Source organism: Pomacea canaliculata, linkage group LG7 (assembly GCF_003073045.1).
Source record: "Pomacea canaliculata isolate SZHN2017 linkage group LG7, ASM307304v1, whole genome shotgun sequence".
NCBI classification, from domain to species: Eukaryota; Metazoa; Mollusca; class Gastropoda; order Architaenioglossa; family Ampullariidae; genus Pomacea; species Pomacea canaliculata.
In genome coordinates, this window is record NC_037596.1 from 9,578,467 (window position 1) to 9,601,957 (window position 23,491).

General features: G+C 41.9%; 3 protein-coding genes across 4 annotated transcripts; all 3 read left to right on the forward strand.

Annotated features, from left to right (window-relative positions):
• Nucleotides 1-1,143: 1,143 nt before the first annotated feature.
• Nucleotides 1,144-5,480, forward strand: LOC112568761 (beta-1,3-galactosyl-O-glycosyl-glycoprotein beta-1,6-N-acetylglucosaminyltransferase-like). 2 transcript variants are annotated; one of them, XM_025246231.1, is made up of 5 exons: nucleotides 1,144-1,938; nucleotides 2,383-2,649; nucleotides 3,358-3,692; nucleotides 4,104-4,330; nucleotides 5,032-5,480. In XM_025246231.1, exons 1-5 carry the CDS (start codon nucleotides 1,852-1,854, stop codon nucleotides 5,358-5,360), a joined length of 1,245 nt encoding a protein of 414 aa, XP_025102016.1. In that variant the 5' UTR covers nucleotides 1,144-1,851; the 3' UTR covers nucleotides 5,361-5,480. The 2 variants fall into 2 exon arrangements, with proteins under 2 accessions (XP_025102016.1, XP_025102017.1); XM_025246232.1 differs by having other exon boundaries at nucleotides 1,145-1,348.
• A 2,524-nt stretch (nucleotides 5,481-8,004) lies between these two features.
• LOC112568760 (beta-1,3-galactosyl-O-glycosyl-glycoprotein beta-1,6-N-acetylglucosaminyltransferase-like) lies at nucleotides 8,005-17,639 on the forward strand. The gene is made up of 5 exons (XM_025246230.1): nucleotides 8,005-8,796; nucleotides 15,007-15,273; nucleotides 15,649-15,980; nucleotides 16,323-16,549; nucleotides 16,971-17,639. Exons 1-5 carry the CDS (start codon nucleotides 8,710-8,712, stop codon nucleotides 17,369-17,371), a joined length of 1,314 nt encoding a protein of 437 aa, XP_025102015.1. The 5' UTR covers nucleotides 8,005-8,709; the 3' UTR covers nucleotides 17,372-17,639.
• Nucleotides 17,640-20,292: 2,653 nt separating this feature from the next.
• On the forward strand, nucleotides 20,293-22,847 carry LOC112568345 (beta-1,3-galactosyl-O-glycosyl-glycoprotein beta-1,6-N-acetylglucosaminyltransferase-like). Its single transcript, XM_025245602.1, has 4 exons — nucleotides 20,293-20,549; nucleotides 20,905-21,239; nucleotides 21,531-21,757; nucleotides 21,901-22,847. Exons 1-4 carry the CDS (start codon nucleotides 20,316-20,318, stop codon nucleotides 22,281-22,283), a joined length of 1,179 nt encoding a protein of 392 aa, XP_025101387.1. The 5' UTR covers nucleotides 20,293-20,315; the 3' UTR covers nucleotides 22,284-22,847.
• The last annotated feature ends 644 nt before the right edge of the window (nucleotides 22,848-23,491 follow it).

Consider the following 23,491-nt stretch of genomic DNA (forward strand, 5'->3'; position numbering starts at 1 on the left):
TCTGCTGTGTAGATGCATTGTAAATAATGTGTTGTTGAAGTGCAAACTGTTTGAATCTGTTGGCTTCGGCAGTGACATGGAGTTGCATTGAATACACTGGTGACGATCACTACTTTGTCAGTTACGTACAATAATATTTCTTAATATTCTCAAGATAAAGGTCTTTATTGTAAGGGTTTGTTAGGATTAATGACTGATTTTGTAAGGTTATATAACAATGACAGACACTTATTCAGTAAATAAAGGTCCGCGAGTAAGGCTATATCACGGCAAGGCAGCCAGTACTGTAAACAGATTCCACATGCAGAGAAACAACAGAGTGCCCGAGACGAGAATTGAACCCAGGACTGTCAACCGTCACTATAAGGGCGACAGTCTCTCTCTGTTGTGTCCCCGGTCAGCCAGGAAGACGGGGGATAGGGGATGTAGACTAATTGAACAGTTATAATGAATAGTTACATGAATGCGTTTAGAACAGTGGTTCTCAAAGTTTGGTCAGAGGGCATAGGTCAGGTGGTCACGTGGTCCGCGGCTGACAGTCGTCATATGTCAGCAAAGTGATGTTTAAAGTGATGCATTCCTCGCACTAATATTTTAATTACAAATAACAAGGTAGTTTTATGTTAACGTATTACTATACTACTGTCACACAAGGACATTTAGTTTTGAATTGTAATGAAACAAATGCGGCAATTTAAATTTGAAATTCATAGTACAGAGTGATTTTTAGGAATTTGGTGGTCCGCCATATTTTTTACTTAAGTAAAGTGGTCAGCGGTCGGAAATACTTTGACAACCACTGGTTTAGAACATGGGAGATATCGGAATACAAAAAGGAAAAGAGTAGTGTGGTCAGGTTTCTTGTGACATACTTGCATAAATCAAACTTTGTCTTTCCTCGGATCACTGAGCTTGATTTAAAATCTAGAGATCAGGCCCGTGGTTACCAAGCTCTGTGGCAACATGGGGAACTGCAGGGCCAGTGTTTTGTTTCCGAAGTTACAAACCGGTGTCCAGACCCCGCAGATGATCTTTACCCTGAAGTCGTAGCTATAAAGTGGGGACAAAGATGCCCTGGGGAACAGAAACATGAAGATGTGTCTGTAGGGTGTGACCATCACATCATTACTACGGAAATAAGACGCTTTCCCTTCAGTTGCCAGTCTTGCTGTGGAGAAACGACTTCCTCTCGCTTGACGACCACGGCGTCACGTCCTGTGTGTTCAGTACAGACACACGCCACATTGCAGCAAACCCTGTAGCTGGTGAATGGTAGTTTGTCACACATTCAACCTTCCACGTGCTGTGGGTGTTTTTGCTGTTGAATGATATTGTCTTGTAGAGAGAGGTGAGTCTGTCCACAGCTTTGCAGTCCTTGTAACCGCATTCTTATAGACTGTGTTCTACAGTGTTCCAGAACGCCGCTCTTTCTTTCATTCATTCATCCTGTGAATAGTGCCAACTGCTGGGACCAATACCGTTGCTCTTATCAGTGCTGGACACCAGTCCTTACTTATTCACACCGTCAGTTGGTAAAGTCTTGCACTCCCTTTGCCGTTGCCTGTCGTCAGCTTGAAATCGCTTCCAAAGAGTAGTGTGGGACTCCCATGACTAGTGTCACTGCTACGGGAAATTGAGAACACATTATCACTGCTTCACATCTCCAGTCACAGAAATGAATCAGTCACTAATTTATCTGAAAAATAGAGTGTCCAGAGTACTACCAATTATTTAACAGCACCATCTAGGTATCTGTGTGGTGTGTTACTACCGCTCAGCAGCCACATCACATGCTAGCATCAGTTTATTTACAAAGAACTCGACAGCTGTATCACCAATGGCCTTTTGAGGATGAGAAGGCTCAGCTACTCACTGTTTTTGACAGCGATCTGTTTGAGTGCAACCTCTGTCTACATCGCCTTGTACAGATCTCTACGGGTAGGTGTAATTGTACTGCCGCCTCTATGAATGAAGAAAATGTACCTGAATGTTTGTATGTAGGTATACGTGCATGCATGCTTCAATGTAACTTTGAGCATGGCGTAAAGCTGTCTCCTAAAGAGAAAAGTGCACGTGAGTTTTCTATCTGGTATGCGCAACATGAGGTCTGCTTATATTTCTCGTGTCCTTTGGAACCGACTGCGACACGGATTTGGTGTCTTTCGCGAAGGAGTCTGTGAACATGGCGGCTTGTAGGAATCAATCCAAAGCTGTCCTAGATGTCATTGAAAGAAAATAAAATTAGCTAGGAAAGAATTTAGAACACTAGTATCTATTATCTAAGCCCAACTTACTATCTAACTTGGTTTTTTTTTTTTAAGTTTGTTGTTGTTGACGATAAAGAATTTACACTTTTTGAAGTGATCCTCGACTTTCCAACAGACGACAGAAACATTTCCATGGAAACCATACGAAATGAAAGAAATAGACTGCATGAAGGTGTTTGCTGGCGACCAGGAGGAGTTGACTCGTTCGAAACAAGTCCACAAAGACCTGCCTGCTCTTCCCACTGAGAAGGACATAACCAGGCTGGCCAAGAACTGCCGCAATTTTGTGCGGGTGTATGGGTTCATAATGAACTTTCTGACAGAGGAGGAAAGAAACTTTCCTATTGCCTACAGCATCCTGGTATTTAAAGATGCTCACCAGGTATGGATATATACGGTTAGACATCTCTAAAATGAAACTTGCGTCCCTCGTTTCGCTGTGAAATTGTTTACTTGCCTACTGAGACTACTGTCGTTAGCTGCCCAGCGACGGAGGCAAGAAATCTCGGCTACAATGAATTGTTTGTTGGATGTATTGTGTTTTGGTCCTGTTATATAGTCGCCTTCGTGTATGTCATCGCACAGTCGCTGGAGTATCTAGTAGGCTGCGCTCTCATTGTCTTTTTTAATGCTCTTTCAAGAGTTGGATTCACCATCAGATGTTTTAGTCTACGAAATGTAGGCGATGCATCAAAATTTGTGAGTTTAGCTTATTATTTCTCACCTCTCTACTTTCAGAAGCTGAACACAACTCAGATGCCGAATATCTCATAAAATGACAAGACTGTAGACTGCATCCGTACAGATGGTATTCACCTTCTTAGCATCAGTAGCTTCCCTAACTGGGCACGAAAAGACCTCTTTGCTTTTAAATCCAGCTCCCATCATCATCACCACCACCACTATCATCATTATCTTCAGTGTGAGATGATTTTAATGTAAAGTATGGAGATCAGTTTTGTTTCTTCGTGCCTTGTTGCTGACATCACAAAAGCTAAAGCTCCGTGTTATGTTGTTGGCAGATGGATGAACTATTAATACCATATTGTAGAATTACCATATTTTTTCGATTTGTTTTGTATGCTGGAAGGTAACGCAGTTGTTACAAGCCATATATCGGCCTCAGAACGTCTACTGTATCCATGTCGACCAAAAGGCGGACCAGTCCTACCGTGACACAATGGCAGCCATAGCTGACTGCTTCCACAATGTCTTTCTCACCTCACGAAGTGTGGACGTTCGGTGGGGGACCTTCACTGTGCTGGAACCAGAACTGATCTGCATGAAAGACCTGTGGCACTTCAAGAAATGGAAATATTTCATCAACCTGACGGGGCAGGAGTTTCCGCTGAGAACCAACTTTGAGCTTGTTCGTATTTTAACGGCGTACAACGGGGCCAACGACGTAGAGAGTATCGTGAAAAGGTGAGTATCAGTGCAGGTAAGCTACAAGACAAAGGTGTTATGTCTGCCAGCTAGGATTAACTGATAGATGGAGTGATGAATGATTTGGGTATGTAGTAGATGTACGAATGTATAGATGGATGAAAGGGATTATACAGTGTTAAAATCTTCTGATTAGCAAATGACATAAATGGTCCATATTGCATATATTTTCAGATTACCTATAGTGTAGTGTCGAAGTTAAGACTGTTACCTTTATCGTTTCGGGAAACTATGTGTAAGACACCTGTTAGCACGGCTGGCTGTCTAGAGATTTCGGTGAGAAGCACTTTCCAGCCAAACCCATCAACTTCGATCATTAAACTCGATCATCTCAGAAACCTTGGCAGAAGATAGCAAGATATAATGCTGCTCATTTACTCCTGTTGCTAGGGCTAACAAAGAACGGTGGGCATCAGCAGGCCCTACTCCTCACGGCATCATCCCAGTGAAGGGGTCAGTGCACATCGTTGTCAATCGGGACTTCGTGGACTACGTTCTCCACAGTCCAGTCGCTCAAGACTTTCTCAACTGGACTCGACGTGTAGATGTACCCGATGAGACGTTTTTCGCCTCCCTCAACCATAACCCTCAGCTTGGCATCAGAGGTTCTTATAAAGGTGGGCAACAGTACAACACTAACATTGCACCGGCTCCATTGACTGACCTCACATGTCAACTCCCACCCTGCCTGACAGTTTTAGTTTCTTAGCATATGTACTAAAAAAATTTTATTAATATTGTTTGTGCTATCTTTGGTAAACAATGTCATTAGTTAACTCATGGTAATGTGGTACACAAGTTCTTAAGATCTTAGTCAGTGTTAGGATAGTTGATATGCCTTCCTTTCTCATATAACAGTTTTGTATTTGCTATAATATGTTTCTTATCTGTGTACGTATATTCAAACATTGTAAGGTTGAACTGCTGATTATATATATGTCCAATTTCTGCATACCATTCATGGAGTAAATGAATAAAATAAAATATCAAATGTCAAATGACAACTCGCAACACAGAAAAAGCGAGACAAATTTATTGACTTCCTTGGCGACTTTGTTCTTACGCAGTCATCGAACTGCACTTTGAATTGCGATCTTCTCAAACTGTTTTCAAACTTTTTTAAATGTAACTTACACCGAGATTCGCCATTTACTGACAGGCCTAGCTCCTCTTGTCATACAGTGAGAGCAAGTGAAGGTTTACAATGCTGTCAGAATGTGGAAGGTCTGTTGTGTCTTCTCTCGTCATCCTCCTTTTCGCTGCATTGATATCCAACGACCTTAGCTTCGGCTTTTTCTTCTTATTCTTTCTTTTTCAGGCTACCCGGAGACAGATCCAGTAACCAAACCATTTCTAACTCGATTCAAGAATTGGGGAGACTATCCTTGTGCTGAAGGAAATTTTAATCGCGACATCTGTATTCTGTCCACGGGGGACCTGCCTTTACTGGACACGCGCCCAGAGATGTTTGCCAACAAGTTCTACCAGGACTACAGTCGTGTGGCACTGGAGTGTTTACATGAACGACTGTACAACCACACGAGGGACGAGTTCTTAGGCATGATGGAGTTTAATACAAGTTATTATCAAAACGTATCTTTCGTCAAAAATATGGTGACTGTGGAGAAGACAAACTGGGAAGATTGAAATTTTTTTTTAAAGTCAGTACATCATAATGTTTAAGCTGGTCAGCAATTGTCCTTTAAGTGTCTCATCTTTTGTCATATCACTTATGACAATGCAAATATAAGAAGCGCTCTCTGACTACGAGGAAAAGAAAACACTGAAACGATGGAACAGAAATCAAACGCCTTATTTATCACTTCAAATATTTTACAATAAAATATTTTATCATATCCCTGCATGTATGCTTTAGGGAAGAAATAGCCCTATTAAAAAAACAGCTGAGTACTAAATCACGTGTCTGTGTACTAATGTCACCTCACGTGTTTGTCCTCTTTCTGATGTCTGCGTGTGTGTAGCTCTGTAACGGAAGTTGGGTTTCCCCTCCAGATTTGATGGAACAACAGCTACAAACTCTACTACGAGTGACCTGTGATCAGCACAACTCAAGAAAACCAAACACTAGACATTTCTTGTAGGTCACTTGCTATATTACAGTCTAGTTTGTCTCCTCACCTTTCCTCCCTTCTTTGTCGAGCATCGTTGTTCTGAATGTTTATGTGCGATAGGAAGTAAAGAAATAATATCATGTCGCCTTTTACAGACCTGACACATTATTGTTTACCATTGAACCCACGAGGTATAGCTTGCTTAATGAGCCACTTTTTCCTCAAACAACAGTATAAGATAATATAAACAATAGTATAAGAAAATATATTGAGCCCCTTGTAAGTACTTGTGGCTTTAGTCGTGTTCACTCCGTTGTACTAACTGCAGTTTACTTCCTTCTCTTGGATATTAACAAAAGATTGGACACCAAAATGCCGGTCTCATCAAGTTTACCACAGCAATCTAGAGTACATTAACGGGCTGATTTACCAAGTAAAGAGAATCGTGCAGGTAATTATTTCCCTGCTCGCAAAGAATGAAATGATCTGGAAGATGAGGATTGGTGAACAGGATCATTATGTAGCTAGAGAAATTTTCTATTTGTAAAATTGATCATCGTGTGCCATGTGCAGAAACTATCGACATCCTTGTAGGCAATGGTCGTGTGCGCCATCGGTGTGTGAAAAAAAGAAGAAAGTCATTGTAAAAACTACATGAACCCTCCCTGGTGTGTCTTGCTTTGAGAGGGATTGTACTGGCAACACTATTTGTATAGATCCTCTCACAGAAACGACGACGACCACGACGATGATGACGATCCGTTGGGCTCACATTACTCATCCCCACATGTGCACGCATATTTACACACGCACCTACACCCGTCGTGCCCTACACACTACAGCAGGAGACAAGGTAATAGTTCAGATTATTTTGAGAAAAGAGAAAGTAGGTTTCCGGGGCATAGAGAGAGAGTTTGTTCCAGGTGAGTGGCCCAAAGGTACAAAATGTGGTCCAAGCAAACAGAGCCTGAGGAGAGAGAGAGAACATGGCGTGTGTGGATTTAAAGTTGGAAAGGTAGGCGGGGAAGGGGGGGGAACTTGATTTGGATAAAAGCTTTGGACCTTCACATGTACGTGTACTTCTGCTGCGGTTTCTACCCTCTTCTGCTGTGTAGATGCATTGTAAATAATGTGTTGTTGAAGTGCAAACTGTTTGAATCTGTTGGCTTCGGCAGTGACATGGAGTTGCATTGAATACACTGGTGACGATCACTACTTTGTCAGTTACGTACAATAATATTTCTTAATATTCTCAAGATAAAGGTCTTTATTGTAATGGTTTGTTAGGATTAATGACTGATTTTGTAAGGTTATAAAACAATGACAGACACTTATTCAGTAAATACAGGTCCGCGACTAAGGCTATATCACGGCAAGGCATCCAGTACTGTAATCAGATCCCACATGCAGAGAAAGAACAGAGTGCCCGAGACAAGAATTGAAACCAGGACTGTCAACCTTCACTATAATGGCGACAGTCGCTGTCTGTTGCGCCCCCGGGCAGCCAGGTAGACGGAGGATGGGAGATGTAGGTAGACTAATTGAACAGTTATAATGAATATTTATATGAACGCGTTTAGAACAGTGGTTCTCAAAGTTTTGTCCGCGGCTGCAGTCGTCATATGTCAGCAAAGTGATGTTTCAAGTGATGCATTCCTTGCACTAACATTTTAATTACAAATAACAATGTAGTTTTATGTCAACTTATTACTATACTACTGTCACAGAAGGACATTTAGTTTTGAATTGTAATGAAACAAATGCGGCAATTTAAATTTGAAATTCATAGTACAGAGTGATTTTTAGGAATTTGGTGGTCCGCCATATTTTTTACTTAAGTAAAGTGGTCAGCGGTCGAAATACTTTGACAACCACTGGTTTAGAACATGGGAGATATCGGAATACAAAAAGGAAAAGAGTAGTGTGGTCAGGTTTATGTGACATACTTGCATAAATCAAACTTTGTCTTTCCTCGGATCACTGAGCTTGATTTAAAATCTAGAGATCAGGCCCGTGGTTACCAAGCTCTGTGGCAACATGGGGAACTGCAGGGCCAGTGTTTTGTTTCCGAAGTTACAAACCGGTGTCCAGACCCCGCAGATGATCTTTACCCTGAAGTCGTAGCTATAAAGTGGGGACAAAGATGCCCTGGGGAACAGAAACATGAAGATGTGTCTGTAGGGTGTGACCATCACATCATTACTACGGAAATAAGACGCTTTCCCTTCAGTTGCCAGTCTTGCTGTGGAGAAACGACTTCCTCTCGCTTGACGACCACGGCGTCACGTCCTGTGTGTTCAGTACAGACACACGCCACATTGCAGCAAACCCTGTAGCTGGTGAATGGTAGTTTGTCACACATTCAACCTTCCACGTGCTGTGGGTGTTTTTGCTGTTGAATGATATTGTCTTGTAGAGAGAGGTGAGTCTGTCCACAGCTTTGCAGTCCTTGTAACCGCATTCTTATAGACTGTGTTCTACAGTGTTCCAGAACGCCGCTCTTTCTTTCATTCATTCATCCTGTGAATGGTGCCAGCTGCTGGGACCAATACCGTTGCTCTTATCAGTGCTGGTCACCAGTCCTTACTTATTCACACCGTCAGTTGGTAAAGTCTTGCACTCCTTTGCCGTTGCCTGTCGTCTGCTTGACTTCGCTTCCAAAGTATAGTGTGGGACTCCCATGACTAGTGTCGCTGCTACGGGAAATAGAAAACACATTATCACTGCTTCACATCTCCAGTCACAAAAATGAATCAGTCACTAATTTATCTGAAAAATAGAGTGTCCAGAGTACTACCAATTATTTAACAGCACCATCTAGGTATCTGTGTGGTGTGTTACTACCGCTCAGCAGCCACATCACATGCTAGCATCAGTTTATTTACAAAGAACTCGACAGCTGTATCACCAATGGCCTTTTGAGGATGAGAAGGCTCAGCTACTCACTGTTTTTGACAGCGATCTGTTTGAGTGCAACCTCTGTCTACATCGCCTTGTACAGATCTCTACGGGTAGGTGTAATTGTACTGCCGCCTCTATGAATGAAGAAAATGTACCTGAATGTTTGTATGTAGGTATACGTGCATGCATGCTTCAATGTAACTTTGAGCATGGTGAAAAGCTGTCTCCTAAAGAGAAAAGTGCACGTGAGTTTTCTATCTGGTAGGCGCTACAAGAGGTCTGCTTATATTTCTCGTGTCCTTTAGATCCGACTGCGACACGGATTTGGTGTCTTTCGCGAAGGAGTCTGTGAACATGGCGGCTTGTATGAATCAATCCAAAGCTGTCCTAGATGTCATTGAAAGAAAATAAAATTAGCTAGGAAAGAATTTAGAACACTAGTATCTATTATCTAAGCCCAACTTACTATGTAACTTGTTGTTTCTTCTTTACGTTTGTTGTTGTTTACGGTCAAGAATTTACACTTTTTCAAGTGATCATCGACTTTCCAACAGTCTACAGAAACATTTCCATGGAAACCATACGAAATGAAAGAAGTAGACTGCATGAAGGTGTTTGCTGGCGACAAGGAGGAGCTGACTCGCTCGAAACAAGTCCACAAAGACCTGCCTGCTCTTCCCACCGAGAAGGACATAACCAGGCTGGCCAAGAACTGCAGCAATTTTGTGCGGGTGTATGGGTTCATAATGAACTTTCTGACAGAGGAGGAAAGAAACTTTCCTATTGCCTACAGCATCCTGGTATTTAAAGATGCTCACCAGGTATGGATATATACGGTTAGACATCTCTAAAATGAAACTTGCGTCCCTCGTTTTGTTGTGAAGTTGTTTACTTGCCTACTGAGACTACTGTCGTTAGCTGCCCAGCGACGGAGGCAAGAAATCTCGGCTACAATGAATTGTTTGTTGGATGTGTTGTGTTGTGGTCCTGTTATATAGTCGCCTTCGTGTATGTCATCGCACAGTCGCTGGAGTATCTAGTAGGCTGCGCTCTCATTGACTTTTTTAAGGTAAAGACTTTTACAAAAGTTGGGTTCACCAACAGATGTTTTAGTCTACGAAATGTAGGCGATGCATCAAAATTTGTGAGTTCAGCTTATTATTTCTCACCTCTCTACTTTCAGAAGCTGAACACAACTAAGATGCCGAATATCTCATAAAATGACAAGACTGTAGACTGCATCCGTACAGATGGTATTCACCTTCTTAGCATTAGTAGCTTCCCTAACTGGGCACGAAAAGACCTCTTTGCTTTTAAGTCCAGCTCCCATCATCATCACCACCACCACTATCATCATTATCTTCAGTGTGAGATGATTTTAATGTAAACTATCGAGTGCAGTTTTGTTTCTTCGTGCCTTGTTGCTGTGATCAGAAAAGATAAAGCTCCGTGTTGTGTTGTTGGCAGATGGATGAACTATTAATATCATATTGTAAAATTAATATATATTTTCGATTTGTTTTGTATGCTGGAAGGTAACTCAGTTGCTACAAGCCATATATCGGCCTCAGAACGTCTACTGTATCCATGTCGACCAAAAGGCGGACCAGTCCTACCGTGACACAATGGCAGCCATAGTTGACTGCTTCCACAATGTCTTTCTCGCCTCACGAAGTGTGGACGTTCAGTGGGGGACCTTCACTGTGCTGGAACCAGAACTGATCTGCATGAAAGACCTGTGGCCCTTCAAGAAATGGAAATATTTCATCAACCTGACGGGGCAGGAGTTTCCGCTGAAAACCAACTTTGAGCTTGTTCGTATTTTAACGGCGTACAACGGGGCCAACGACGTAGAGAGTACCACGGAAACGTGAGTATCAGGGCAGGTAAGCTACAAGACAAAGGTGTTATGTCTGGCAGCTAGGATTAACTGATAGATGGAGGGATGAATGTGTGTAGTAGATGTACGAATGTATAGATGGATAAAAGGAATTATACAGTGTTAAAATCTTCTGATTAGCAAATGACACAAATAGTCCATATTGCATATGTTTTCAGATTACCTATAGTGTAGTGTCGAAGTTAAGACTGTTACCTTTATCGTTTCGGGAAACTCTAGGGCCAACAAAGAACGGTGGGCATCAGCAGGCCCTGCTCCTCACGGCATCATCCCAGTGAAGGGGGCAGTGCACATCGTTGTCAACAGGGACTTCGTGGACTACGTTCTCCACAGTCCAGTCGCTCAAGACTTTCTCAACTGGACTCGACGTGTAGATGTACCCGATGAGACGTTTTTCGCCTCCCTCAACCATAACCCTCAGCTTGGCATCAGAGGTTCTTATAAAGGTGGGCAACAGTACAACACTAACATTGCACCGGCTCCATTGACTGACCTCACATGTCAACTCCCACCCTACCTGATAGTTTTAGTTTCTTTTGCTCCACTAAAAAGCATGTACTGAAAAAACTTTATTAATATAATATTGTGTGTGATATCTTTGGTAAACAATGTCATCAGTTAACTCATGGTAATGTGGTACACAAGTTCTTAATATCTTAGTAATTATTAGTATCGTTGATATGCTTTCCTTTCTCATATAATAGTCTTGCATTTGCTATTATATATTTCTTATTTGTGTTCGTATATTCAAGCATTGTAAGGGCGAACTGTTGATTGTATATATTACAAGTTCTGCATACCCATCATGAAGTAAATGAATAAAATAAAATATCAAATGTTAAATGACAACTCGCATAGAAAAATTTATTGACTTTCGTGACGACCTTGTTCTTACGCAGTCTTCTAATTGCACATTGAACTGCGACCTTCTCAAACTGTTTTCTAAGGTTTTTAAATATAACTTACACTGAGATTGGCCATTTACTGACTTGCCTAGCTCCTCTTGTCATACAGTGAGAGCAAGTGAAGGTCTACAATGCGGTCAGAATGTGGAAGGTCTGTTGTGTCTTCTCTCCTCATCCTCCTTTTCGCTGCATTGATATCCAACATCCTTAGCTTCGACTTCTTCTTCTTTCTCAGGCTACCCGGAGACAGATCCAGTAACCAAACCATTTCTAACTCGATTCAAGAATTGGAGACAGTTTCCTTGTGCCGAAGAGATGAGGATTCGACAGATCTGTATTCTGTCCACGGGGGACCTGCCTTTGCTGGACAAGCGCCCAGAGATGTTTGCCAACAAGTTCTACCAGGACTACAGTCGTGTGGCACTGGAGTGTCTACATCAACGACTGTACAACCACACGAGGGACGAGTTCTTAGGCATGATGGAGTTTGATACAAGTTATTATCAAAACGTATCTTTCGTCAAAAATATGGTGACTGTGGAGAAGATAAAATGAGAAGATTCAAAAAAAATCTTTTAAAGACATTACATCATAATGTTTAAGCTGGTTAGCAATTGTCCTTTAAGTGTCTCATCTTTTGTCAAATCACTTAAGACCAGGCAAATATAAGACGCGCTCTCTGACTACGAGGAAGAGAAGAGAAAACACTGAAAAGATGAAATAGAAATAAAACGCCTTATTTATTACTTCAAATATTTTACAATAAAATATTTTATCATATCCCTGCATGTATGCTTTAGGCAGAGAAATAGCCCTATGAAGAAACAGTTGTGTAGTCAATCACGTGTACAAATGTCACATCACGTGTTTGTCCTCTTTCTGATGTCTGCATGCGTGTAGCTCAGCAACGGAAGTTGGGTTTTCCCTCCAAATTTGATGGAACAACATCTACAAACCCTACTACGAGCGACCTGTGATCAGCACAACTCAAGAAAACCAAACGTTAGACATTTCTTGTAGGCCACTTGCTATATTACAGTCTAGTTTGTCTCCTCACCTTTCATCCCTTCTTTTGTCGGACATCGTTGTTCTGAATGTTTATGTGCGATAGGATGTACAGAAATATTATGTCGCCTTTTACAGACGTGACACATTATTGTTTACCATTGAACCCACGAGGTATAACTTGCCCGATCAGCCACATTTTCCTCAAACAATAGTATAAGATAATATATTGAGCCCCTTGTAAGTACTTGTGGCTTTAGTCGTGTTCACTCCGTTGAACTAAATGTAGTTTACTTCCTTCTCTTGGATATTAACAAAATATTGCACGCCATAATGCCGGACACAACATTTATTCTCTGGAGTTACTACCGTTCTGGAGTGATCCCCCTTTACTTCCGGATCGCCTTGTTAAAGTCTCATGATTATTATTGTGACGATGTTTTATACGATAAAATTGTCGATAAACACGAATGCAAACTGAATACATTTTACATAAAAATTCTACTGTTGAGCTTGCAATCAATCTTCTTTTTAAAAAAGTTCTGATAAAAGAAAAGCTTGATTTAATCACTTCTAAAATGTTTCCTACATTAGAAAAATCCGTCTTTTTGAACTCGGAAGTAAAAGGACTTTATTGTAAGGGTTTCTTACGATTAGTGACTCCGATGAGAAGGAAAAGAAACAACGAATGACAGACACTTATTCAGTAAATACAGGTCCGCGACTAAGGCTATATCACGGCAAGGCAGCCAGTACTTTAAACAGATCCCACATGCAGAGAAAGAACAGAGTGACCGAGACGAGAATTGAACCAATGGCTGTCAACCCTCACTATATTGGCGACAGTCGCTGTCTGTTACGGCCCCGGGCAACCAGGTAGACGTGTTGGGGATGTAGACTCATTGAACAGTTATAATGAATATATATATGAATGCGTTTAGAACATGGGAGACATCCGAATACAAAGAGGAAAAGAGTAGTGTGGTCAGGTTTCTTGTGACATACTTGCATAAATCAAACTTTGTCTTTCCTCGGATCACTGAGCTTGATTTAAAATCTACAGATCAGGCCCGTGGTTACCAAGCTCTGTGGCAACGTGGGGAACTGCAGGGCCAGTGTTTTGTTTCCGAAGTTACAAACCGGAGTCCAGACCACGCAGATGCTGTTTACCCTGAAGTCTTAGCTATAAAGTTTAGACAAAGATGCCCTGGGGAACAGAAACATGAAGATGTGTCTGTAGGGTGTGAGCATCACATCATTACTACGGAAATAAGACGATTTTCCTTCAGTTGCCAGTCTTGCTGTGGAGAAACGACTTCCTCTCGCTTGACGACCACGGCGTCACGTCCTGTGTGTTCAGTACAGACACACACCACATTGCAGCAAACCCTGTAGCTGGTGAATGGTAGTTTGTCACACATTCAACCTTCCACGTGTTTTGCTGTTGAATGATATTGTCTTGTAGAGAGAGGTGAGTCTGTCCACAGCTTTGCAGTCCTTGTAACTGCCTTCTTATAGACTGTGTTCTAGAGTGTTCCAGAACGCCGCTCTTTCTTTCATTCATTCATCCTGTGAATGGTGCCAACTGCTGGGACCAATACCGTTGCTCTTATCAGTGCTGGTCACCAGACCTTACTTATTCACACCGTCAGTTGGTAAAGTCTTGCACTTCCTTTGCCGTTGCCTGTCGTCTGCTTGACTTCGCTTCCAAAGTGTAGTGTGGGACTGCCATGGTTAGTGTCACTTGCTCCGGGAAATAGGAAAACACATTATCACTGCTTCACATCTCCAGTCACAGAAATGAATTTATCTGCAAAATAGAGTGTCCAGAGCACTACCAATTATTTAACAGCACCATCTACAGGTATCTGTGAGATTTGTTACTACCTCTAAGCCGCCACATCACATGCTAGCATCAGTTTATTCACAAAGAACTCGACAGCTGTATCACCAATGGCCTTTTGAAGATGAGAAAACTCAGCTACCCACTGTTGCTGACAGCGATCTGTTTGAGTGCAACCTCTGTCTACATCACCTTCTACAGATCTCTAGGGGTAGGTGTAATTGTACTGCCGCCTCTATGAATGAAGAAAATGTACCTGAATGTTTGTATGTAGGTACACGTGCATGCATGCTTCAATGTAACTTTGAGCATGGTGAAAAGCTGTCTCCCAAAGAGAAAAGTGCACGTGACTTTTCTTCCTGGTAGGTGCAACAAGAGGTCTCCTTATATTTCTCGTGTCTTTTGGATCTGACTGCGATACGGATTTGTTGTCTTTCGCGAAGGAGTCTGTAAACATGGCGACTTGTATGAATCTATCCAAAGCTGTCTTAGATGTCATTGAAAGCAAATAAAATTAGCTATAAAGGATTTAGAACACTAGTATCTATTATTTAAACCCAACTTACTATCTAAGTTGGGGTGTTTTTTTTTGTTTTTTTTTGTAAGTTTGTTGTTGTTGACGATAAAGAATTTATACTTTTTCAAGTGATCCTCGACTTTCCCACAGACGACAGAAACATTTCCATGGAAACCATACGATATGAAAGAAGTAGACTGCATGAAGTTGTTTGCTGGCGACATGAAGGAGTTGACTCGTTCGAAACAAGTCCACAAAGACCTGCCTGCTCTTCCCACCGAGAAGGACATAACCAGGCTGGCCAAGAACTGCCGCAATTTTGTGCGGGTGTATGGGTTCATAATGAACTTTCTGACAGAGGAGGAAAGAAACTTTCCTATTGCCTACAGCATCCTGGTATTTAAAGATGCTCACCAGGTATGTATATATACGGTTAGACATCTCTAAAATGAAACTTGCGTCCCTCTTTTTGCTGTGTAGTTGTTTACTTGCCTACTGAGACTACTGTCGTTAGCTGCCAAGCGACGGAGGCAAGAAATCTCGGCCTCAATAGTCATCATCATCGTCGTCGTCGTCATCATCATCATCATCATCATCATCATCATCATCATCATCATCTTCAGTGTGAGATGATTGCCATGTAAAGTATCGAGTGCAGTTTTGTATCTTCGCGTCTTCTTATTGACTTCTCAAAAGCTAAATCTCTATCTTATATTGTTAGCACCTGGTTGACCTGTTAATATCATATTGTAGAATTACCTTGTTTTTTCTATTTGTTTTGTATGCTGGAAGGTAACTCAGTTGTTACAAGCCATATATCGGCCTCAGAACGTCTACTGTATCCATGTCGACCAAAAGGCGGACCAGTCCTACCGTGACACAATGGCAGCCATCGCTGACTGCTTCCATAATGTCTTTCTCGCCTCACGAAGTGTGGACGTTGAGTGGGGGAGGTTCACTGTGCTGGAACCAGAACTCATCTGCATGAGAGACCTGTGGCCCTTCAAGAAATGGAAATATTTCATCAACCTGACGGGACAGGAGTTTCCGCTGAGAACCAACTTTGAGCTTGTTCGTATTTTAACGGCGTACAACGGCGCCAACGACGTAGACACTGTCGAAACGTGAGTCGCCCAGAAAGTCAAAAATACGATTTGTGGGTATGTTAACTATGCTGGATGGAGAGACGGGCGGACAAGCACATATAAACGAATGACGGATGCATAAACAAATGAAGATGCCTAAATTTTTCTAGGGAAAGATTGCATTATGAAAAATCAGCATCATCATCGTCATCATCATCATCATCATTATTATCTTCTTCATTACCGTTACCGTCACCACTAACACCACCTGCACTTCTTCTACCACTTGTCCAATACATAATGTTAAACATGATATATCCTTTATCGGATAATTTGTGCAGATGACTGGAGTCAATGTAGTTTACTCACGATTGTGCATAGGAAGTTAGATGACCGCTTGTCATCGGCAGGCCCGCCCCCGCACGGCATCGTCCCGACCATGGGGTCAGTGCACATCGCTGTCAACAGGGACTTCGTGGACTACGTTCTCCACAGTCCAGTCGCTCAGGACCTTCTAGAGTGGACTCAGTTTGTTGCTATTCCTGATGAGACGTTCTTCTCCTCCCTCAACCACAACCCGCAGCTTGGCATCAGAGGTTCTTATAAAGGTGGGCACGCAGCAGAAAATAAAATAATTTCTGCTGACCCACGTTTATACTATGAACACATCATCAAAGAATATCAGAAACAGGTTTAAATTCATTTGTTGAGGTAGTAGGAGGGAGAAAGTAGAGAGGACTATGCTATGGTCTGAAAACCCAGACAGGAGGGTTCCTGTACTCACAGTCTAGCAAGAGTAAAACTCGACAGTCTGTCCAAGTGTTGTTCAATTATTAACAGTGCAGGTCCTTACCGTTCTTCATTTCCTTTTAGATATTACCTTTTTAATTATGTAAGTGCCAAAGAGGCGATGTTGTCCGTTATATAGATTTGGAAGTTCTGTCAGATTTTACTGTTCTATTAATATATCTGTTGCTATAGTGATATTTTAAGAAGTTCACCTCGTTCTTTGTCTTTCTCGTTTTCCAGGCCCACGTGAAAGGGATCACGTTTTCAAGCCATCTCTCACTCGATTCAAAAACTGGAAATTACGTCCCTTTGATCATCCTTGCGCTGGTGGACTGCGCGTGCGCCAGGTGTGCATCTTGTCAACAGGTGATCTCCCTTTGCTGGACACGCGCCCAGAGATGTTCGCCAACAAGTTCTACCAGGACTACAGTCGTGTGGCACTGGAGTGTCTACATCAACGACTGTACAACCACACGAAGGACGAGTTCCTAGGCATGATGGAGTTTGATACAAGTTATTACAGCAATTTAGCTTTCGTAAACAATACGGTGACTGCCGAGGAGGCTACGCAGATATTAGACACTGAGTCAACATTTATATCAGCGCTTAATTCTCTGACTGCTATGCTGGGGATGTTTTAGTTTAGTTTATGAGCTTTAACTTATCAGGCGTCTCCTTAATGCGTTGGGAAAATGTATAAATGTTTGGATGATGTATAATATATTTTGGAAGAACAAGTTTTCGAGGTAGATAAACACGTAAGACCATTTACAACCCTCCTCAACCTAAAACATCACTTAATATGCACAATGGATAATTTTTTCTGAAGCTTTACTAAGGTAGTTCAATTGTAATTTATGAAAAGTTAACCTGCGTTCAGACAAATAAATCAGGTTTGGAACGAGAAAATCATATAAATATTTTGCTAAAAGTTCTTCTAAATATGTGATAATTTGTTTTAAGCTGAATAAAAGGGGGATATGTCCTTGGTTATTTTTCTTGTGATTTTCATCGGTAATATTGTGTAGCAGGCTAGAATAAGCTGCAGGTAGACATACACAGTACAAAAGATACGTGATGTTATTTGCAGAAGTCAACTTCAAATGTAGTAACTGAATAATAGGGCTAAGGTAAGAGCTTCAGACTTGGTGCTACAGTGTCAAAAGACAGGAATGTATGACAACTTGGAGGTTTATGACCACACACTAGTATAATAGAGAGATCACATATAATTAGAAATTATAGAGAGATCACATTACGGATCTGTCTCGATATAAAGTAAGACAAACACTAGTTGGCAGACAGACATTGAAGAGACGGAAAGACAGAAGGAAGAGCAGGTAACTTTAAAGTTCAGGTTAGTTGCTGTTTCACGTCGATCATGGTAGTTATCTCTAATGTAGTCTACTGTTGAATAAATTGTTGGATTTTTTTTTTTTCTGAACTTATGGCAGCCTTGTGAAGATAATGAGTTTGAAAGATTGGAAAGATTGGATTCTCTCTCTCTCTCCTGTTCTCTTGTGTAGGTGATGTACACGGAGCACCAGTCATGGTTCAATCGCTTGTCTTGTCTGTTTGGATGTGGTCATCTTTTGTTGGTGACGATGCGGGACGTTATGAGTGGCCACTGTGGCTGGCTGTGAGAAGGATGGGAGTGAGCACGGCGCACGTTAATGAAGACAATGTTTTTTTCCGGCTTAATTACTGTATTATAACCGTTTATTATACTACAGTACAGAGACACATCTCCAGATATCCTCTACTTGTCTTAACCTTTTCTTTGTCATAGTGGCCGCCGGTTGTGTTGAACAGTTGGTGTACTTTGACGTGGAATGTTTATCAACATGTTTATTGCAGCGAGTCCTATTGCTTAGGACGAAGATACGTCAGAATGAAAAAAAGAAAAAAAACATACAACTGTCCCTAGCGAACACAATAACATAGTCAAAGTTGTTCCGATCCAATGAACATTATGGATCTGGTACACGGCAATACAGAAACATCCTGCAGTCAATATGTATTAAGGGAGCTCTAGGACTGCTTTTTGTAAAATTTATAACAATATGTCATCTACAGAAGCCAACGAAATTGAAGTCAGATGAGGTTATTCTAAATAAATTGGTCCCGCCTTTGTTCTGGTCGTGACTCCCACATCTGTCGCTATTTTCGTGAAATTGCTTGTCTACACAAATTTTTTTGTCCGTCACAGCAAAGGAACAAAATTCACTGATGTTTGTGAGATGTTGTGATAAGGTCTACCAGAAAATTTCATTCTTCGCAAACACGGAAATACCTACCTTCACATTTTCCTGCAAAATAGTGTCTAGAGGACTACCAACTGTTTAGCAGCACCATCTACAGGTAGCTGAGTGACTTGTTACTACCACTCAGCCGCCACATCACATGCTAGCATCATATTCACAAAGAACTCCACAGTTTCATCGCCAATGGCCTTTTTGAGGATGAGAAAACTCAGCTACCTACTGTTGCTGACAGCGATCTGTTTGAGTGCAACCTCTGTCTACATCGCCTTGTACAGAACTGTACGGGTAGGTATAACTGTACTGCCGCCTCTATGAATGAAGAAAATGTACATGAATGTTTGTATGTAGGTACACGTGCATGCATGTTTTAATGTAAGTTTGAGCATGGTGAAAAGCTGTCTCCTGAAGAAAAAAGTGCACGTGAGTTTTCTTCCTCTGACCACAGTGACGTTGACCACCTTGCAAAGACAGCCTTCCACAAGGTGTTGTGGCAGGTCACATGACCAAACCAGATCAGCTTACGTCATGTGACTGTTACAAGTAGAGGTTCATGATGTCTTATGATGTGCCAGGCGTGCTTTGTACAAAGTCAGTAGTTTCATGTTCTATGTACGAGATCCGGAGCAGCTTTCTCACCAACTCGTTCTGGAATACCTAGAATGTCCTTTCCCTGTCGGCAAGCAGGTCCTCTCTTTATATCCGTAAAGGAGGATTGGTACTACGAGGAATTTGTACAGTGCTTTGCAGTAAACATGGTTGTAACTGTGCCAGACCCTGTACAGTCTACTCATTTCTGCTGTTGCTGTCTTGATGTTGATATCTGTCGTGGAACAGCCGTCTTCAGAAACCACAAGTACTTAAAGCTGTTCACCTCTCCAAGCTGTACTCCGCTTATGTAGATCTTTGCTTTGCCATCACCAATGGCCATCACTTTACACTTGTCAGTGCCACGCCAGTGACACTGTGTTTTCTATGGTCGGTCGCAACAAGACGAGTGTGTTTATATTTCTTGTTGACTAAGCTGTCCGTGCTTCTCGTCTAACGAATCCACTGCATCCCGGATTACAGTTTGTTCGCGAAGGAGTCCGTAAACATTGTAGCTTTTTTAAATCGACAGAAAGCTGTGAGGCCATTGTAAAGAAACAGAATTTTTCTCGGACATGATTTAGAACGCTAGTGTCTATTATTTAAGCCCAACTTACTATCTGACTTGCTTTTTCTTGTAAGTTTCTTGTTGTTTACGATGAAGAATTTACACTTTTTCAAGGAATCCTCAACTTTTAAACAGACGACAGAAACATTTCAATGGAAACAATACAAAATGAAAGAAGTAGACTGCATGAAGGTGTTTGCTGGTGACCAGGAGGAGTTGGCTCGCTCGGTACAAGTCCACAAAGACCTGCCTGCTCTTCCCACTGAGAAGGACATAACCAGGCTGGCCAACAACTGCCAGGCTCTTCAGCAAGAGTATGGATTCATAATGAGCTTTCTGACAGAGGAGGAAAGAAACTTTCCTATTGCCTACAGCATCCTCGTATTTAAAGATGCTCACCAGGTATGGATAAGCACACTAACCGAACACGTCAGAGTACGTGAGTGCGTGTGTGATTAAACATTTCTAGGTGAACATGGTGGTGGTGGTGATTTTCTTATACTGACTTTTAATGACTTCACTCTTTAATCACTCGGTATCTTAAAATGCTACATCGGTTGAGTAATTTACACCTTCTCCTATGTGAGATGATTTTCATGTAAGGTATCGAATGCAGTTTTGTTTCTTCGTGCCTGCTTGTTGACATCACAAAAGCTAAACCTCCATCTTATATTGTTAGCAGCTGGCTTACCTGTTAATATCACATTGTAAAATTACCATGGCTTTCTTCGATTATTATATTTTTGTATGCTGGAAGGTAACTCAGTTGTTACAAGCCATATATCGGCCTCAGAACGTCTACTGTATCCATGTCGACCAAAAGGCGGACCAGTCCTACCGTGACACAATGGCAGCCATAGCTGACTGCTTCCATAATGTCTTTCTCGCCTCACGAAGTGTGGACGTTCAGTGGGGGACCTTCACTGTGCTGGAACCGGAACTGATCTGCATGAAAGACCTGTGGCCCTTCAAGAAATGGAAATATTTCATCAACCTGACGGGCCAGGAGTTTCCGCTGAGAACCAACTTTGAGCTTGTTCGTATTTTAACGGCGTACAACGGGGCCAACGGTGTAGACGGCACTGTGGAAAGGTGAGTCGCCCAGAAAGTCAAAAATACGATTTGTGGGTATGTTAGCTATCCTAGATGAACGGACGGGCGGACAGGCACACACAAATGAATGACTGATGCATAAACGGATGAAGATGCCTGAAGTTTTCAAAGGAAAAGATTGCATTATGAAAAATCACCAACATCATCACCACCACCAGCACCACCACTAGCACCTCTTGTACCACTTTTTCAATACATAAAGTGACATTTATCGGATACTTTGGGTGCAGATGATTGGAGTCAATGTAATTTACTCACGATTGTGCATAGTGCGTACGCTAACCGCTGGGCATCAGCAGCTCCGCCCCCGCACGGCATCGTCCCGACCATGGGGTCAGTGCACATCGCTGTCAACAGGGACTTCGTGGACTACGTTCTCCACAGTCCAGTAGCTCAGGACTTTCTCAACTGGACTCAGCTTGTTGCTATTCCTGATGAGACGTTTTTCTCAACCCTCAACCACAACCCACAGCTTGGCATCAGAGGTTCTTATAAAGGTGGGCACGCAGCAAAAAAATAAAATTGTTTCTGCTAACCCACTTTTAATCTATAAACAACTTTTACTATTCTATCAATATTTCTGTTGCTATAGTGATATTTTAAGAAGCACTCCTCGTTCCTTTGTCTTTCTCTTTTCCAGGCCCACGTGAAAGGGATCACGTTTTCAAGCCGTACCTCACTCGATTCAAAAACTGGGGAGCTTGCCCCTTTGATTATCCTTGCGCTGGTGGACTGCGCGTGCGCCAGGTGTGCATCTTGTCAACAGGTGATCTCCCTTTGCTGGACAAGCGCCCAGAGATGTTTGCCAACAAGTTCTACCAGGACTACAGTCGTGTGGCACTGGAGTGTCTACATGAACGACTGTACAACCACACGAGGGATGAGTTCTTAGGCATGATGGGGTTTGATACAAGTTATTATAGCAATTTAGCTTTCATACAAAATACGGTGACTGCCGAGGAGGCTACGCAGATATTAGATACTCAGTCAACATTTAAATCAGCGGTTAGTGCTCCTAACTGACTGTTAGCTTAAGATTTAGAGTTACAGTGTCAAAGGACAGGAATGTATGACAACTTGGAATTTTATGACCTCACATTAGTATGATAGAGAGATCACATGTAATTAGAAATGATAGAGAGATCACATTACGGATCTGTCTCGATATCAAGTAAGACAAACACTAGCTGGCAGACAGACAGTGAAGAGACGGAAAGACAGAAGGAAGAGCAGGTGACTTTAAAGTTCAGGTTAGTTGCTGTTTCACGTTGATCATGGTAGTTATCTCTAATGTAGTCTACTGTTGAATAAATTTCTGGATTTTTTTTTCTGAACTTATAGCAGCCTTGTGAAGATGATGAGTTTGAAAGATTGGAATGCCCCTCCTTCTCTCATCGCTCGCCTCCTCCATAATTTCATCTCCTCCTAACAAAAGCATTTTGCGACGAAGGGGTCAAGAGAAAACACCCTGGTGACCTCGGATACCCGAGAATGGCCGAGATACTTGTTAGTAAATAAAGGTCTTGTTCCTGCCAAGATTAGATAACCTGTACAGCTTATGTACGTCGGAGAATGGACTGATTGTCATGTACAGAACCTGTTCACAATCGCCCAAACTAACGATGAGCCTTGTCAGGTGCATCATCTATCCATGATCCTCCTCCCCACCACACAAGGGACGAATGAATGAAGACGCTCTTTCATGAAAGTCGATGGACCGGAAAAAACAATTTGGCTAATGGGAGAGTGGTTACTACTGTCGACACTTACAGAAAACAATGAAAGTAGCATTATTGAAGTCTTTGAAAACCTGTGGACAAGGTTCTGATAGCTGGAAGACTAGAAAATAAAAAGTCACCATAGCCCAATCGGCAAAGTACTAAATATTATGGTCATAATGATATAAACTTGTGATTTCTTCTCTCTCTCTGTTTCTTTATTTGTGTGATTGTGAGGGGTGGAAGAGGGGTGAATAACCCTCCGCCTGCCCTGTGGGTTCCAGCCCAGAGCTTGTCTTGTTAAATAGTCGGCCGGCTGTCGCAGGGTGTCACCCATCCAGCCCCACCTCCTCTTCTTGATTTCTTCGCTAGTAAGTTGTTAGTTGGTTCTCTCCCAGCGTGATGTGAGCATGATGTGAGTCAAGTGAATTATTTTTTAACTTTCAGTTCTCATTCAAACTTAACAAGGAAACCATTTCATGTTTTGTTTTTTTTTTGCTACTAATCAGTAGT

What these genes read in the sequence shown, in the direction of transcription:
- LOC112568761 (XM_025246231.1), top strand. Translation starts at nt 1,852, where the DNA reads ATGAGAAGGCTCAGCTACTCACTGTTTTTGACAGCGATCTGTTTGAGT. An exon ending in CCTTGTACAGATCTCTACGG is followed by an intron (nt 1,939 to 2,382) that starts GTAGGTGTAATT and finishes ACTTTCCAACAG; the next exon opens with ACGACAGAAACATTTCCATG. An exon ending in GTAGAGAGTATCGTGAAAAG is followed by an intron (nt 3,693 to 4,103) that starts GTGAGTATCAGT and finishes TCCTGTTGCTAG; the next exon opens with GGCTAACAAAGAACGGTGGG.
- LOC112568760 (XM_025246230.1), top strand. Translation starts at nt 8,710, where the DNA reads ATGAGAAGGCTCAGCTACTCACTGTTTTTGACAGCGATCTGTTTGAGT. An exon ending in TATTTAAAGATGCTCACCAG is followed by an intron (nt 15,274 to 15,648) that starts GTATGTATATAT and finishes GTATGCTGGAAG; the next exon opens with GTAACTCAGTTGTTACAAGC. An exon ending in CATCAGAGGTTCTTATAAAG is followed by an intron (nt 16,550 to 16,970) that starts GTGGGCACGCAG and finishes CTCGTTTTCCAG; the next exon opens with GCCCACGTGAAAGGGATCAC.
- LOC112568345 (XM_025245602.1), top strand. Translation starts at nt 20,316, where the DNA reads ATGAAAGAAGTAGACTGCATGAAGGTGTTTGCTGGTGACCAGGAGGAG. An exon ending in TATTTAAAGATGCTCACCAG is followed by an intron (nt 20,550 to 20,904) that starts GTATGGATAAGC and finishes GTATGCTGGAAG; the next exon opens with GTAACTCAGTTGTTACAAGC. An exon ending in GTAGACGGCACTGTGGAAAG is followed by an intron (nt 21,240 to 21,530) that starts GTGAGTCGCCCA and finishes GATTGTGCATAG; the next exon opens with TGCGTACGCTAACCGCTGGG.